This window comes from Mixophyes fleayi, chromosome 5 (genome assembly GCF_038048845.1).
Source record: "Mixophyes fleayi isolate aMixFle1 chromosome 5, aMixFle1.hap1, whole genome shotgun sequence".
Taxonomy (NCBI): domain Eukaryota; kingdom Metazoa; phylum Chordata; class Amphibia; order Anura; family Limnodynastidae; genus Mixophyes; species Mixophyes fleayi.
Genome location: NC_134406.1, coordinates 201,961,993 through 201,980,599, shown reverse-complemented (window position 1 = coordinate 201,980,599; position 18,607 = coordinate 201,961,993). Strand labels below are relative to the sequence as shown.

The following is an 18,607-nucleotide window of genomic DNA, read 5'->3' as shown; positions in this document are numbered from 1 at the left end:
TCTGCACAGTTGTTGGCACACATTCTATGTGAATTTTTTTTGTAAAAAATAAAATAAAAAAATGTAACTGTAAAATTGAATTTAAATATTTGAATGTTATTGTTTCACGTAGGACCAACATTTCAGCAAAGGAAACTGTTCAGAATTAAAATCTGAACAAATTTGTGAAGTGACACAACTTAACATGAGCACAATTGCATCGGCAATTGCAAATGCATCGTGCAGTGCGGACCCTTCTGAGTTGGCAGCTATGTTAATAGCACTGTCAAATAAACATAAAAAAATGATTTCTGCTCATGAATCTTCAGAACACCAACAATCCATCAACAGGTTATTGCATACATCCCTAGAAAAGAGTAGCCCTGAAAATATTGTTGATATGGAGAGATATCTCAAATCTACGGTTAACAGTGGCCAAGATACTGAATCTGAAAGTTTTGCACACTCTTTAAAGGATTTTACTTGGGATATGTCTCTAGGGTTAAAGCATCCTCTGCAGGATTCTGTTGCAGATCTGTCCAATATCACTGATGTTCAAAAGCAAGACTTGAGAAAACCTGAGAACTCCAGGGACATTCAAGCTCATTGTGTTAAGCCTCAGCCTATAAATGACATCTCTAAACTTGCTGCAGTGAAACAAGGTGGGTCTCTTGGAAACAATCGCAAAACTAGTACCAGCCATTCACGATTGAGGAAGAGTGCATTAAATTCTGCAGAAATGTCTGAATCAAAACTGGCAGCCTACAGGCCTACTGACACAGTTGGGGCAAGTGTCAGTGAAAAAACCAAAGAACAGAATAAGGAAAAGGTGTTAAAAAAACCATATACCTCTACTACTGTTCCACCTAACAGGACTTCAAATACTTCAGAAGGTAAAGCAAAGGATAGCTGTCGGTTATCAGACTTCAAACCAGGCCAAGAAGAAAATGGTTCCTTGAAGTCTAGTGTTCCAAGCCATGCAAAGATCTTAAAGTCCCCAAGGAGAGAGAGTTCTCATTTATCAAATGATATAAACTGCCCACCATCATCAAAGGATTGCTATAAAGTTCATGAGGATAATACCCAAAAGCATGTTACTTTTCAGCCATCTCCTAAAGATAACGGTAATACTTTTATCTGTCAAATATTTTTTTTTTTTTCGTTTTTTTTTTGTGTACTTTAAATGAACTCTAACGATATATTTTACGTCCCTTTTTTATATTTTTTATATTTTTCTAATGTAATTATTTAGGAATAAAAACATAAAAATATGATTGACTATAACAATGGATTTTACGTAGTTTAAATGACCGTTATGGTAGGTCTGCTTGCAGAGCTCACAATTCAATATTCAGCCATTGTTTATCTCCTCCAGGAACCTGCTGTCACTCTTATTAAGGTGATAATTGTGTCTCAATACACCTGGCAGCATTCTCTAATGACACTGGATATGTCACATTGTTGAGAGCTGGATATGATGGTAACGCAGACATTGCAGAGGTAGTAGAGTCTACAAAGACTATAGTTGTCTCCTAAGTAGACAATCTCCTGAAGTTTATTTGTAGCCTGCACAGAGGGGTAACCTAAAACTTTAACACAAAGAATGCCTTATGTTAGACATTATTGAGCATAGAAAATGTTTGAGGATTGTGTGTCTCAAGGAGTGTACAAACAGATTTTTTTTTTTTCCTTCAATGGAAAAATGCTGCTTGTATTTTTTTAGTAGCATGTCAATCTATCTTTTAGAACAGTGTATTTAAAATGCTGAAACAAATATTATTTGCAGACTTTAAGCATAGCTTCTTGTGGAGTTATGGGAAATAAATGTTTAGTAGGGCAATGATTGCTTTTCAGATCCTGCAATGCTATCTGATGGGTAGCAATTCCTGTAAGACATTATTTTACATGCATTCAGCATTTTTTAAAAGATCAAGCATTTAAATAGGCTGTTTACCAATATTAATGTTATTGAATTATATTAAGTCTGATAAAGAGGGGGGAGGTTTATAGCAGAAAGGGTAATGGATACAGTTGTGTACCATGCATTTGACTTGAGCAGATTTTTCTATGAATGTGAAATATAAGGTGTTTATAGTGTGTGGAGGTGTGTGGCAAGGAGCTATGAAGTGTACGGGAAGGGGAACTGAGAAAAGTGGGAGGTTGGGTTCTTACTGTTATTAAGGGGTTCTAAGCGAAGTGGACATGAGCCTAATTTGGAGAGGAGGGAGAGCCCCAAAATGTGAGGTCCAGGCAACCTGTGTGCTAGTCATTGGCACCTCTTTATGAAGTCATTTTTCAGCACAGGTATATGAGTTTTCTTTCTGTAAATTTGCCATATCCACTCGTTTTGTGGTTAATTTTTGAGTGCAGTAATATGCTGTCAGAATTTGAAACCTGATATATTGTCTGTTGAGAAAAGCTTTGGTGTCTGTGTGATGTACTCTACCCATAATCCCTGTGTCTTGTCTCGACAGAAAGTAAAGCTTTTTCAGCCTATGCTGTACATACAATGGAGGAGGAGCAGTACAGTTTTAGGCCGTCTACTTGCCCTTTGATTCATTCCTCTCCTAGCCAGGATTCACTGAAAATATCTGATAACGGGTAATGAATGTTTTATATTTATTTCAGCTATTTTTTTGTTATTGGGTAATGAGACAGAAAAGATTGCAGTCACTCCTCTTACTTCGTCTCATGATGCTGAGTGTTTTAAACAAAAATGGAGAGTAAACAGCCAATCATTAGCATCCAGTATCCTATCCCTGTTGATTACAAGCTTGCTATGGTGTAGACCGCCCTCAGTCTTCGTTGTTTTACAGGGGTGTTGGATGGAAGTCTATCATAATGCTCAAGTGGAAAAAAAAGACAATATGATGATGTGTGATGTATTATAAGCCAATGAAGAGAGTGGCTGTTAGAGGTGTCTAGCATGTGCTGGCACTAAGGTTACTCATTACTCTGAGCTGCTAATAGAAGTTATTTTGTTTATATTTTTTTATTTTTGCCAATACAATTCTGATTCCTCTTCACTCCTACATGGAAGCCTTTGCTATGGGTTTGCTTCTGTTTTCTTTAGCTAGAGACATGTACAAAATAAATAAATAAATAAAACCGCCCCCTCAGGGGCTGTATATAAGCTAGCTTCTTCCCTTTCTTCCATGTCTTGTCTGTCTCTCCAAGCCCAACAAGTCAGCTAGGGTTTGGGTTTTGTTTTTAGTTTTGTTTTTGTTTTGTTTTCTTCTTTAGTGTAGGCCTTACCTGGCTTTCCACTAAGTGACGCACCATTGAGGTGTAAGCTGTGGTAGGGTTGGCAACACCAGAATTGCTGCGCTGCTACCTCTTGGAGCAGCTTTGGTTTGCTATACTGAGGACTTTAAAATCGTGGCTTTGCAGGCTGGTACTGGCTTCTGCGCTTGTATGCGTGCTGCACCATTGAAGAGCTCCAGGAAGCATCAGCAGGAACTTTGGGCTGCGCCCAAATAAACGTTCCCTGTTTGGGAAAAAGGCGCTGCAATACATTTTAGGAGTGCAGCAGCCTCATGTTTGTTAGTAAGATGAAGCCGGTGCCCAATCCCAACATGCTGAATGTGAAGATACCGGGTTTATCTGGCCCAGTGCTACCCAGTACCTTCTAGGATTCGTATGGTCACTCAGGCAAAATGCAGTTATAAAAATACAACAGTATATTTATTGTCATACAAACAACACTAGAATATTATGTACACACAGTAAATAAATGCCAGGCAGATTTACCACATCATCTGTCCCTTACCCCAATAACTTAAGGAGATATTGTCACCTGCTGTCCAGACTTCATGACCCATGGATCCCTCTCAGCTGCATATATATACTCGAGTTAGAAAACGACAATTCAAAACTCCATTTTGCACCTTCCTGAATGAAATCCAAGCATGAACACCCCTCCCCCCTGGAGTTGTTCCTTATATATCACAGGTCTAATTTCCACAGTCTTTCCCCTCCCTGGACAAACCCCTGCATCTATTCTACTTCCCCATTGGCCAGTGCAGGACTAGGGGGTTTGGACAGGGCAGTGGAGATGAGATGTCCTTTCACAGAAGCCCCCTGCTGGGATGCAGACAGAACGTCTGGACTAGTCCTAAGGAGAACAATTGATGCTTAATTGGCTTCCCCTACTTCCAAGGATAAGGTAGCAGTGAGCCCCTCCTAAAATTAACCCCTTACAATACTTTGTGATGTCACAGGGTCCCCAGCTGTTCCATGCTTCCTGTAGAGGAAGGAGGGGGAAGAATGAATGCAGCTCAAGCCCTCTCACCTGTATCCTAGACACCACCTGATCTTTACCCATAACCCTCCTGGCTTCAGTTTAAGGACAATGAATAACATTACTTCAAGTCATCAATATATAATACAAAATATACATATTTAAATTGAATTACAATGTCCCCTTAACCACATGTAATTGGACAATGCAGTTGTAGTCTGATGAGCTGGGGAAACAAAAGAAGGGCTATACAAAGTATTTGCTATAATTCACATATCACCCTCGTTTTGTCACATTCCTCCCCTACTTTTTTAGCCCTTGTTTCCCAGTGGCTCCCTAGCCCCAAGTAATCATTTCTTCCAAGTCCAAAGTTTCTGGCCTGCTGTGGTTTCTCCTGGGTCTGATGGCAAGGTAGACAGCAGTACACAGTTCCTCAATCTCCCACCAGGGTCCCATGGCTGCCGGCATATCTTCCTACTCAGCTGGAGTGGGGGTTTATGCTGCCCTGTGTCATAAGATGAGACAACAATAAAACTGGGCCACTCCTGTGCACACATCCATGGTAGGAGAGTTGTAGTCCAACATCCCTTGTGTGCCTTATCCACCCTTAATTGCCCAACTGCAAATAGTCCCTTGGCCTGTCCTCTGTTTCTGGAGACCATGCTCCCCTCCCCCACATATTCAAGTGAAAACTGCCAAGTGGCAGGCAAACTTTCTGGCTCCTTGTCTGTTTGTTTCTGGCAAAGATCCAATCCCCCCTCCCCCAAACACTCAAGGGACAACTGCCCAGTGGCAGGCAAGCGTGGGGGCTCCATTAATACTTTGCTTATGGGGAATCCTCTGTCCCCCTCCCAAACCACATGTGGGTGCCCCTGTAAGTATGTTGGTGTGCATCTCCCCTCCCCTGCTACCACATCCAACTGTTGCACTACTTCCCTCGCCTCTGGCGCATCGGGGTAGTGTGAATCCTTATTGGACACAGACTTGTCCTCCTGGCAGCAAAGCAAAGTGGATGGTCCAGTGCAGGCCTCTGGTATTGGGTCCTGGATTCCCAGATTTGGAGCTGGAGTGCGATGCATCAAAGCTGGTGGGGCTGGTGAATCTTGCTGTACTGGTGCCCTCTCAGACACCCACTCAGTCAACATCTCCTCATCTGCCAATTCTGCATAGGGGAAGGCATAAGTGTAATTTTCCCAGGGCCCCATGGTAGTGGCCTCTGACATGACAATTCCTTTATCCTCTCCCATTAATTCTGTCCTACAGTCTGTAAACATGATTTCTGCTGAGATCATATGTTGCGCAAGTTTATGATTCTCTTCTGTCACAATTGGGTACAGCTGTACATCACTTGCCCCGGAGAGCACACATGCGGTATTCTGCGTTACTTCATTAAACAAATTCTTTTCAGGCACAACAGGGATGGATAACTGGTCTTTTCTGTAATTCTGTTCTAACTCAGACACAGTATCAGGTTCCAATAACACTGGCAAATTATCAGAAGATGCTACTACATGGTACTTACTTGGTAGCTCTTTTCCATCCAAGTCACCAAATGGGAGAATTTCTCCTAATCCTTTCTGAGTAGTCAGAGGTACAACATCCTCACCAAGCAGTTCTTCTCCAGTCTCCCCCAAGATAGTAGCTTGGGCAACTGTATTTAATCCACTGGGATGGACCTCCCCCTGATTAACAGACTGAACAGCCATCTTTTTAGAGTGTGACAAAAGATATTCCAATTGGCATTTTTCAGTATTCACTCGATAACACTGATCCTGCCACATTTCAGTGTCTGTAAATCCTTGCCGCCATACCTCATCCTCTGCTTCTTCAAAACTCTGTTGCAGACATTGCATTTGTTCCCAGAGAGGTATGTGGGGACCTAGAGTGAGCATACATTTTCTATAAACACTAAAGGCATTGATGGGATTCTCCTGATCTTTTAACAAACGTTTCAGGATATCCATGTGTGTGCAGTACAGGTAAGGTACACCCCGGATCTGGCATTCCACTATCAGCTCCTCCATACTCATTGTCTCTAGTGGACCTGTAGAATCTGCTAATGGGACAGATTCTATATATACATTTGCAGGGGATTCATCAGGCATGTCCCTGTGCTGTAATAGTCCATTTACGTCTTGTTTGTACTGCTGATTATTGTTGTATCTGGATTCTCCCTTGGCCAGATTCTGCATAGTACAAATAACTTCATGTGTAAAATCATCCCATGCTGGTTCATCCTGAAAATTACAGGCACTTGCCTCCTCTTTCAACATTAGGAACACATCCAACAGGTTCTCCAATTTCTCCTGTAGACTGGCTCCTTCCCACATAATAATCTTTGGGCACTCCTCATCCCAATAATCCAAAATGTGCAGCATTGTGGTGGGGTGGTGCAACACATCCATATCCCCATCCTGCAGACACTCCCACAGTCCTTCATCCCAGTACGCCTTTCTCCTGGGTGTACTGGACTGCTTCATCCCTTCCTTTGGGAACTTTTGCAACACTGGGCTGTGATCTGCTCTCTTGTTCCTAGAGCTCACAGCCATTTTACTTCCAGGGATCACCTCACTGTGATTTCCACTCTTTGAGACAAGGTTCCATCTTCCGCTCTCCTCTGGCGGGGTGCGCTTCCCCTTATCAAATCGGCACTTAGGCGGCATCTTCCCTCGCCTAAAGCCCACAACGCTTTTCGTGACACTTTCTACCTTAAAGCCTTTAGGAGTAAGTTCAGGATAATGTGGTAACTGGTTTCTAGTGCTAACTGCTTTGCAGAGCCCTGGAATGTATCACGATACAGTTCCCCTGCAGCTCTACCCAGAGAGAACCTGGGACTGAGTGACCCCACTGCTTGCCACCAAAAATGTGAAGATACCGGGTTTATCTGGCCCAGTGCTACCCAGTACCTTCTAGGATTCGTATGGTCACTCAGGCAAAATGCAGTTATAAAAATACAACAGTATATTTATTGTCATACAAACAACACTAGAATATTATGTACACACAGTAAATAAATGCCAGGCAGATTTACCACATCATCTGTCCCTTACCCCAATAACTTAAGGAGATATTGTCACCTGCTGTCCAGACTTCATGACCCATGGATCCCTCTCAGCTGCATATATATACTCGAGTTAGAAAACGACAATTCAAAACTCCATTTTGCACCTTCCTGAATGAAATCCAAGCATGAACACCCCTCCCCCCTGGAGTTGTTCCTTATATATCACAGGTCTAATTTCCACAGTCTTTCCCCTCCCTGGACAAACCCCTGCATCTATTCTACTTCCCCATTGGCCAGTGCAGGACTAGGGGGTTTGGACAGGGCAGTGGAGATGAGATGTCCTTTCACAGAAGCCCCCTGCTGGGATGCAGACAGAACGTCTGGACTAGTCCTAAGGAGAACAATTGATGCTTAATTGGCTTCCCCTACTTCCAAGGATAAGGTAGCAGTGAGCCCCTCCTAAAATTAACCCCTTACAATACTTTGTGATGTCACAGGGTCCCCAGCTGTTCCATGCTTCCTGTAGAGGAAGGAGGGGGGAGAATGAATGCAGCTCAAGCCCTCTCACCTGTATCCTAGACACCACCTGATCTTTACCCATAACCCTCCTGGCTTCAGTTTAAGGACAATGAATAACATTACTTCAAGTCATCAATATATAATACAAAATATACATATTTAAATTGAATTACAATGTCCCCTTAACCACATGTAATTGGACAATGCAGTTGTAGTCTGATGAGCTGGGGAAACAAAAGAAGGGCTATACAAAGTATTTGCTATAATTCACATATCACCCTCGTTTTGTCACACTGAAGAACACCCGCTCCATGTAAGGCGCTAAGTTAGGGGTTTTATATTATCCATTGCTACGTTAGATAGTTATTGGGTTCTCATTTTAAACACTCTTGTAGAGCTTGGTGGAAGCAAGAAAGAAATGGAAACAGAGGATTTGTACAAGACTTTTTTTTCCTGAAGTAGTGTTTTGTGCTACATGTAATTCAAAAAACAAAGGGAAAGAGCAGCCTCTTCAGCAATCAAAGAACTGTTTACATTGATGAAAGAGAATAATTTATAGCTAAAGAAAATTTGCACATAATTGAAGGAGTTAAAAGAAATCGATCTCCAGCAAGTATAGATATGGATGCCCAATATTACTAGTCTCTGTGGTTTTTCTAGGAAGTTGCCTTCCAGTGATGAATCAGGAGAAATTAAAGAAAAACCTAGGTTTTTTAATCTGTAAAATAACTTAAATATTTAAGTCTATGTGAATGACAAGCTTCAATTTCCACTGCACCTCATAGTTCTCTCTTCGAGGAATGCATTAAGAAAAATAGGGTCTTTCCTGTGCATCCAGTAGTTGATTATAAATAATGGACTTGGCTGGAGAAAAGTCAATGTAATTTTAAGAAAAGTTAAAGAATATTTCTCCATTTGGAGACTAATGAATTCTATAGTGCGGAATGTTAAAATTCATGTTTGAGTCTGAAGAGGCTACAGCTTTTGTAGCCAGGGCTTTAGTTTGTGGGGTGAAAATATCAAGACAGATTACAAGAAAAGGTGAACAAAGTCTAGTAAAATGTTGAAGTTTTACTAGACTTTGAAAGGCATTTATTTCCTTTGTGAAACATCCTTGGCTCCGGTTGTGTGTTTAGTTTTTTTCTGCAAGAGCTATGGCATCTGCAGCAGTAGCAAGGAGGGCCATATGTTTAGAGCCTTGGGCAATGGGTGCTCGGTCAATAAACAAAACCACAAAACCCCCCCAAAAAAGACTGGCTAAACTTCCCTTGGAAGGTGTTCTTTTTAGAGAAAAGCTAAATACTGTGATTCACATATTAGATGGGAAAGTGACAGATTGCCACAAGATCATATAGCCAGAAATTTCCCACAGTCATCCTGTCAAGAATTTGAGGAGGGAAGGAGTTATAGGCTTGAAAGGCAATATACCAGACTACATATCTATATTGCATCTAGGCAGTCTTTTCTGCTATTAGGACCTAAGAATGGCAAAGCAATTTAAAGTTCACAACAATGACTATCAGGAGCAGTAATAACCTCCTATAGGGGGCAGAATTTTGCTGAGGTGTGAACCAACTCTATTTTAGTTCATTGGATGTTTGACATAAAGAGGATACAGAACAGAGTTCAGTCATTATCCTTGAGGAAATTTCTTTGTCCGGTCCAAAATGCCAAGCAAGAAAAAGATAAAAATGTTACATGAAAGTCTGCAAGATCTAATGAGAATCGAGCCGATCTCCTAAGTTGCCCCAGATCCTGATAGTGGGCGATCCAGAAGAAATAGTCATAGAAACATACTATTTGACAGCAGATGAGAACCCTTTGGCCTATTTAATCTGTCCATTTTTTATTTATTTTTACCTATTTTAACCTCCAGCCCTATTTTGATCCTTATGTCTATCCCAAGCATGTTTAATGGGAGACTATTCCATTCCCTTTTCCTTTCTCTTCTCTGCTCCAAACTATACATATTAAGATCTATTAGTCTATCTGGGTAAGTTTTGTGCTGTAGGCCATGTACCATTTTAGTTTCCCTTCTTTGTACAGTCTGTAATGTATTTTAATCCTTCTGGAGATATGGCCTCCAGAATTGAACATAGTATTCTAGATGAAGCCGTGCCAATGACCTATATAGTGGTATATTTGTAAAGGCCCCATCCTTTGCATAAAAGAACTTCCAAAAAAGGTAACAAGAAGGCAAGGAAAGTACACGTTCAATTAGAGTGCCTGAACTGTATCAAAATATTAAATCCCAAACATTGAGTGATCTATCGGAGTGTGAGGTCTATTTTCTGTACTGAGAAAGGGAGGGGAGAGGAGGGGAGGGGAGGGGAGGGGTTAGACTGAGTCAAGACATGGGACTCCCAACGGCCAGCGTTTCTCTATTTGAGGAAAACTGAATCAGTATATAACACTAAATTTGACAGGTTATAAAAAGTGGCATGATGTATCCGGATTATGAGCGATAGTGTTGTGTGTACTGGAGGTGCTATATAAACCAATCGCACCAGGTTTGGGAGAATTTGTGGGACTTATTGTTTAGGTATGCTGAAATTTTTTCTATGGATGCCAGGTACTGTTACGAGCCGCGGCGGTGCCCAGCCGCCGCGACTCACTCACCCGCGTCCCGGCCGTCGCTATGGCGACCGGGACGTCACCTCCGGCCATAACCCGGCCGTTGCCGGGGCAACTAGGAGACGCTTCAGCGCTGCGTCCCGGCAATAAGAGGAGGCCGGGCGCAGCGTTCATTCTACAGCCTGTGGGCTAATTAATATGGGCTGATTATGGGAGGCAATTACAGGCATTAGCCTGCAACTGTGCAGGCCAGAGGCAAGCCCTGATTGGCTCTGCTGGTTACTGCTTTATTAACCTGCAGGAGTGTGTTCAACCTGTGATTGGTTCAGCTGGGTATTTAAGGCAATGAGGTCTGCTGCCTCATTGCCGGTTATAGTTCTGTATCCAGTCTGCTAGCCTGCTCCCTGCTTGTTCCTGTCTATTGGACCCTGTTACTGCTTACCCGTGTATGACCCTTGGCTTGAATTTGGACCGTGCTTGTGAATCTCGTGACCCTGACCTCTGGCTTGAATACTTACATCCCTGTCTGCTTGTGACCTCTGACCTCAGCTTGTTCCTTGATACCGTTGTCTGCTGCCGGCCTCTGACCTCTGCTTGGACTCCACTCCGCTGGCCTGGGTTCTCCCTAGCCGGTGCTCGCTTCACGACCCTCTGCCAGTCTGCAGCCCAGTCTGTCCCCACCATCAGGGGCTCCAGTGAATACGTGACTGGTAGAGTAGACTATGGGTTGTGTTGTGCCGGCTAGCGGGGTTCCTAACAGGTACCATATTTTATTGATGAGATGTTGTCTAGATGGGGGATCGGATTTTTTCGAGTTCTTGGCCACTGGGCATCTGGCTACTTTATGAATTTGTATAGACAGCTTCTCTGCATATTTATCAAGAGCTATACAGTGATATTTTTACTTCTTTCGACTTCTGATTCCACTCCCTATGCAACCAAACATCTGAATTGTCTTTCTCATTGCTTTATTACATTGCTTACCTGCCTTTAAGTCACCTGAAATAGTGACTCCTAGATCCCTCTCCTCCTCAGTAGTTTTCATTATAGTGCCATTAATGCTATATTTTGCCTTTTCAGTTTTTGAGACCCAAGTGCATGATTTTGCATTCTTTGGCATTGAAATGTAGTTGCCATTCTCTTGACCATTCTTCTAGTCTACCTAGATCATCAGTCATTTGTTTTACCCCTCCTGGTGTGTCTACCCTTTTGCATATCTTTGTCATCTGCAAAAAGGCATTCTTTCCCTTCAATACCATTGGCAATGTCACCAATAGATATTTTTGAAAGTACTAGTCAAAGTACAGATCCCTGGGGTACTTCTTTGGTAACCTTTTCCTCCTGTGAATGCACTCCATTTACTACAACTCTGCTTTCTATTCTGCAACAAAGGTCTTATTCAATCCCAAGCTTTCAATTTTATTTTTCAGTCTACGATGTGGAACTGACAAAAACACTTCTGAAGTTTAGATAAGCTACATCATACCCCCCATCCCCAAATCTATTACTTTATTCACTCAGTATCAAACAATTCTTATTGACTTTTTTGACTATTTGCTGGATTTCAGATATACTGCAACTCTTTCTTTTAAGAGTGTTTTCCATCAACTTCCCTACTACTAATAAAAGGCTCACTGGTCAGTAGTTGCTTGCCACTTCCTTGCTTCCACTTTTTGTGCAGTGGGAGTACTTTGCTTTTTCCCGGTCCTCTGGAATTACTCCTATAGTTAGTGACTAGCTGAATAATTCTGTTACCAGCACCTCTTTAATTTCTTTTAATATCCTTGGATTTATCCCATCTGACCCCATTAATTATCCACTTTCAGTTTTGAGAGTTCTATTAGGACCTTCTTCTCTGTAAATGTACTTGTATCTACCTCATTTTTCTGAATATACATGCAACTTAACAATGGCACCTTTTCCTCTCTCTCTGTAGTGAATACTGATCAAAAATATTTAAGATGATCTATTTACATGTCTCCCTCAACAAGGCTTTCTAACTCTATCTTTAGTCTTGTTATTCCTCCTTCTGTTTTTCTCCTTTCACTTATATAGCTAAAAAAAGGTTTTGCCTCCTTTACCTACTGACTGGGCTATTTTCTCTTCAACTTGTGCCTTTGTCTACTTATATTTCCTAAAGGCCATCTTTTTTGCTTTAACAATACTTGCTACTTGTTTTTATGGAAGTACAGTACAGAATGCCTCCCGCAAAACAAATGCTTTACATCCACTGCACTGTACTAGACCAAACATTGTATCAGATGTTTTTGGTACTGACAATATTTGTGTACTTTTTTCTGTTTTAATACTCATCTGATTCTGTTTGAAACACACAATTATCTGAAGTATTCAAGTGGTTTCACTTTAAGATGCAAGCTACTGGAATGAGCAAGCTCCAATGAGTCTTCTGCCTGTTTATAGAGTATCTCAGACAGATGTTTGTTTCAAGCCTCTCCTCTTACTTTCCCTTCACATCTAGTTTTTACACCTCCTAAGAATGCACAATATAAATTCTCACTTTGTTTTCTCCCTCAGATTACAATCACTAGATAGGCACATAGAAAATACTTGCCTGATTATGTTTCAAACTCATAATTCACTTAAGTATTAAAGCTTTTTTACTTTAGGATGCAAGCTCCTGCAATGAGCACTAGAACAACCCAGGTGATTATATTTCCTGCAGCAGCATGGATGGGTTATTAACGAGAGAGGGCTATCTTCTTCCAACATAGCATATGACGTTTTTGGGAGTCCATATAGGCACCAGGAGAAGGTATCTTTTGTCAGAAGAAAGTTGTGTAAGATTATATTTTGGGCAGTTTCATCATCAAATAACAATAAGAAAAGGGTTACGACTGTAGGGAATGTTTTCCTCAGCAACAGGAATAATTCTTTGGACCAGTTGGCACATGTGAGCTCTACTACTAGAGCTCTTAAAGAAATGGAAACAGATTTTATTGGATCAGACAAAGAGTTCTCGAAATTGGTGGAGAAGTCCAAAATTAGTGAGCTGAGGAATGTAACTTTCAGAGCCGGATTGGGTGATGGTCGCAACAAGATGTGAAGCTTATCTTCAGGAAAAATAGCACAGAAAGAAAAGTTGCATATGAATTTTTTGAAAGCAATTAACATTTCCGTTATCGATTTTAAAAGGGGGAAAAAAGCTCAGGCATCAGGACTCTGATCTGCATAAATCTTTAGGAAGGGACCAGAACCACAGCAATATTTGCGGAAATGGTAAGAGTTATGCTTTAAATAGAAAAGAACATAAAGGCACAGTCAGCATTACATGTTCCGCTTGTGTGTACTACCTACTAGCTGATAACTTCAGTTGCACCAAGGTCCATACAGTGGAATTCATTCTAAATCGCAAAGTGTTTCAACTACTAATAATCAAGTTCGGGTTTCCACAATGCCAGAGTATCAAGATTTTTCTCCACAAAGTTTCAGGAACAAAGCATAGCTGCTCTAAATCTTCCATGGATGTTCCAAGTGGGATACATCTTCCCTCCCTTTCCTCTCATTCCTAGTGTCCTGAGGTAAATAAGAATAGAAGAAAATAGCTATCATTTCTACTTTCCCTTTCTGGCCAAGATGTCCTTGATTTCCAGTAGGCTGCTTAATGCTCAGCAAAAGGCCATGGCCTCTACTTCTTTAATAATTTAATAAACCAGTGTAATGCATCTAAATTTAATGGCCTATAGATTGAGCGGCAGTTGCTCAGAAATAAAGGAGTCTTATACCCAGTTTTTCAGTACATTCCTGCAAGCTCGTAAAAAGGATACCCCTGTTGTAGTAACATACATACTTTCTTGTAACAAATCAGAGCTCCGGTCAATGTTTAGTTCTTTATTGACAATTCACTGTCAATAACATATATTGTATGGTATGTATTATATATATTGACTTGTAAAAATGAATAAAATATTTTGTTTTCTAAAAAAAAAAAAAAAAAAAAAGGATTTTTCCGTTATCTACTATAGGATATGGAAAAGTTTGTTATCTTGGTGTGAGAATTAATCCAACTTAACTGATTGTTCCATACATATTAGACTTCTTTTAAAATGGACTTGCCAAAGGTCCTTCGTTAGACACACTAAAAGTACAAGTGTCCTGCTGGATACCAAATTAGCTTGGGAAGATTTAATTGTACGTTTTCATACAGTAAAAGGGATCCGACCTTCATTCAGACCTCTTGTGGTTCCATGGGACTTCAATTTCGTACCCTATTTGCTAATGGATGAACCCTTTGAACCACTACAAGAAGTATCAGTGAAATGGATAATTTTAAAGTACTGTTCCTAGTGGCAGTGACTTCTGCCAGGAAGGTTGGAATTTTGAAAGCACTTTGGTGTAATAAGTGTTTCTAAATGTGTATTCAGATAGTGGTTGAGAGACAATTCTGCTTTTCTATAAAAAGTAGTATTTACATTCTGCATCAATCAAGCAGTAAGGCTGCGGAAGGAAAGCTGTTGGGGCAAGGATGAGAGAGAAAATAAACTTCATTCTCTATATCTGGTCAGAGCCATATCTACATTTCTGTCAAAGACTCAGGTGTTCAGAAAAACATAACTACTGTTTGATGCCTGCAGGACATCGGAAAAGATATGCTCCTTATAACCAAGCTATGTTCAAATGGATCGGAAGGGTGATCATACAGGTATACAAGAGGGTTTGGCAGACAGTACCTGAAGTAATGAAAGCCCATTCAACACTAGTGGCAGCTAAATCTTAGGCAAAGAAGACTCCGACTTCTGTGTCAGAGTTGTGCAAAGCAGCCGGATGGGCATCCTTCCATACCTTTTTCCTGTCATCATCTTGAAGATAGATCATTAGAAAATTCTTAATTTGGCAGACATGTTCTTCAGTCTGCCACTAAATAAATACTTTGTGCAGCATATTCTGATGGATTGATTAGTTCTTTGTTGCCCCCCTGAATGTTGCATTTGTACATCCCATAGTAAAGATTGCCATGGAGGAGTGAAAAGGAAAAATTTGAATTGTCTCACCATTGATTTCTTTTCATCTACATATTCTATGGCCTCCTAGTTTATTTGCACCAAGGTTGCTTGCTATGTATTTTTTATGTTTCAGAAGACCACTTGGGAAGTACTCAAGACAAAGGAAGAGAAGAAGATGATATATATATACTCACATAGGGGAGACATGTTTGACATGTCTCTAGCTAAATAAAGCAGCGGCAAAACCATAGTAAAGGTTGTAAACCAAAAAGACCAGAATGATGTCCTTAAGTATATAGAGAGAAGGCACTCCAGTCCACTAGTCTATTCTTTACAAATGAAATTTCATGTGCATAATCAACATTAATATTCTTATTAATTGGCAAAATAAGCCTTTATTCCAGAGATCAAATGTTGACAAAATATTTTAAACAATAGATAGTGTGTGTTAAAAGAAGAGAATAGTGAATTAAAAACTAAATCTGACCCTTAAGTGTACATCAAAATGAAAGTTTAGGTGGAAATATGGAGATCACTTTTGTTGGGCTATTGATATAATTTATTGCCTTACTAGGCACAATAACATTCATCCAAATAGGGGCATATCAGTACTGTTACATAATCCCTGTAAATCTACAGTCCACTGATGTAGAAAGCTAATCCTAACCTCATATCAAAAGTATGTCTTGTATGCCTCAAATGGAATTTAAATAGCATATAATACGATATATAACAGATATAGTTCATATATTTTCTCATCTGAACCTAATAGTCCAAAAGACGAATAGAGCATTGATCAAAATATAAGATGTATTTCTCATGGCCATATATATGTGTAGTATCTTCTGCCTCAACCCAATCTTCCAGTTAGAACAGGAGTGGAATCGCCATGAGAAATGCATCTTATATTTTGATCCATGTTCTATTCAACTTTTGTACTATTAGGTTTAGATAAGAAAATATATTAACTATATCTGTTATATCATTTTATATGCTATTAAATTTCCATTTGTGGAATACAAGACATACTTTTGAAATGATGTTAGGATTAGCTTTCTACATCAGAGCACTGTATATACATAAATCTCATTCTGATCTCTGTGGTTTACATGTTTTATATCTATATTGGAAGAGTACCCCTTCAAAGACAAAATTGGTACAATACTCTGATTTGCCATTGAATGAGACTAGTCCCACTCCTTGTGCGAGAACTACTTTTCTTTCTATGCAACCATAATAAAAGCTGCCATGGAGTACTTTGATGAAGACAAATTAACAGCGAGATAATTAACATTCATTCTTGGGTGCTGCTCAATTGTCACAAGGGTTCAAATTAAATTTACCAGAGTTTTTTCATGTTTTGTATCATTGGAAATTATCCTTTGCAAAATGGAAGCCTGTGCATGTGCCTTGTTTTTTATGGCCCTTTTTTGTAAACTTTGATAGATTCTTTAGTTACTGTATTGTCATGTAAATCACTGCTATGAGGTTATAAATATGCTATGTACAAGTGTGGAAATATGTGTGCATCTAGAATTATGGTACTGGGGACCAGTTGATTTATCATTTGTCACTGACAGAGCGTTGTATGTTCAGGTGATTATAATTATTTATTTTTTGCAAAGTTTAAGTGGATCTTGTAAACCTCACATAGAAGTGAAAGGGGAGTGATTGTACATGATCATAATGGGAAGTGGAGATGGCTTTGTAAAAGGACCATTTTATTTGGTGGAATTCTTTGTTTTCCTTGTGATTTGCCAGTTTTCATACTCTTGATTATTATTATTATTATTATTTTAAACATTTGCAATTGTTTATCTCTCCAATCCCATTCCCCCTTCCACAGGTCTGGTATGTCTCCAGAAAGTGTGGCATCAGTTCAGAGAACTTCACATGCTGGATTTTCACCTGAATCATCATGTCTCAGTCCTAGCTTAAGCAGATTAACATATGTTTCAGCCACAGAGAGTACTTTACAGAATACCACTATTCAAAGTCCTGAGAAAAAGAAGGTGAGATATTACACTCTGCTCTTCTACACCTTTGTTCTGGAGAACTCGCCAGTGCCACAACACTTCTTGTCCCTGCAGAAAGAGGAGGTTCACAAACATTTGTATAATTTGCGTTGCTATTCTTCAGCTATTGCAGCATGTTTTCTTCTAGCTGTTAGGAGTCCCTGACCCCCACAGTTCTGAAAGCAATGAGGATATTAGATAACTGTTAAGGTCTTATGTTGTGTTAGCTTTTTTTTTTTTTTTTTTTTACCATTGATTGCACTATAGCTTTGTAGGGTCTTCAGAGGTTACTTGCCCCCATGTGACCAGGGATGAGCACTTCCTATTCAGCACAGGAGCAACTATTGACTCTCACCGTCCCTTAGTGTATTTGTTTGTATCAGCGGATTCATAGGTTGGAGCCTTACGTGCCACTCAATGCTCTATTTAGAAGGTTAGGTGTGTGGTTTCCAAGAGGCTGTAAGATACAAAATAGTCTGACAATATTTGTCCTGACAATCTGCATCTGCTAGTTAACATCTTTAGACTATGGGAGCTTATGACAATTTAAATGTTTGTCCTATATTTTGTCTGCTTTTGATAGAAAAAAATCCTTGCTACAAATATTTCTCATACGTCCAATTTGGCGACACTGCTATACATAGGGGTATAGTAGATGGTACCAGGAGTCCAGGCACTTAAACAGTTAAATCTGTGAGTGTAATTACACACCTGTTATACCCCTCCCACAGGAAGGATATTCAGTTTAGTTTTTGTGCCATAGGAGTTGGGCATGTTTTCGGAATTAATGTTTAATTTTATTTAATATTTATACAGAAACGGGGTGGAAGGGGAAGGGGCCTATGGTGTAGTATTTAGGGTAATATAGTCCAAAAAGCCAAAGTGTGTGCATATGCGTACCAGGTGTTAACTTGAAAACATGCTCATCAATACACGAAGCTTGGGTGCTTCCCCGTAATCATATAATCCTCTGCAATCTGTGTGACTCATTTCACCCAGCACTACGAGTAAATTAGGATGTGTGCTGTTAGCCTTTACACCATAGAGACACTTACAAAGTCACCGAGGTCTGTCTTCATTGACGTATAGCGCTTTTGGCCAGCCTACTTTAGTTCAGTCTAATCCAGTGTTTCTTAACTTAAGAAACACTGATCAGCGTTTTACCAGGCCAGTGAAATTTAAAACTCTCTTCCCTCTTCCAGCTGAAGATTGTGACAAATGGAAGGCACTTCCAAGGATGGACTATCCCATAGCCAGGTTGACTAGAACATCCACTTTACCAGTTGAGAGTGTTATTTCCCTCAAAGATGCCACA

General features: G+C 40.1%; 1 protein-coding gene across 1 annotated transcript in view; it reads left to right on the top strand.

Moving 5' to 3' along the window:
* The window catches only part of CEP192 (centrosomal protein 192), a 198,562-nt gene that overhangs the window by 105,555 nt on the left and 74,400 nt on the right, over nucleotides 1-18,607 (top strand). The window contains exons 28-30 of the mRNA XM_075214402.1: nucleotides 113-1,103; nucleotides 2,454-2,580; nucleotides 17,124-17,289. Of these exons, the coding sequence (XP_075070503.1) occupies nucleotides 113-1,103; nucleotides 2,454-2,580; nucleotides 17,124-17,289 (1,284 nt within the window). The remainder of the gene's footprint in view (nucleotides 1-112; nucleotides 1,104-2,453; nucleotides 2,581-17,123; nucleotides 17,290-18,607) is intronic.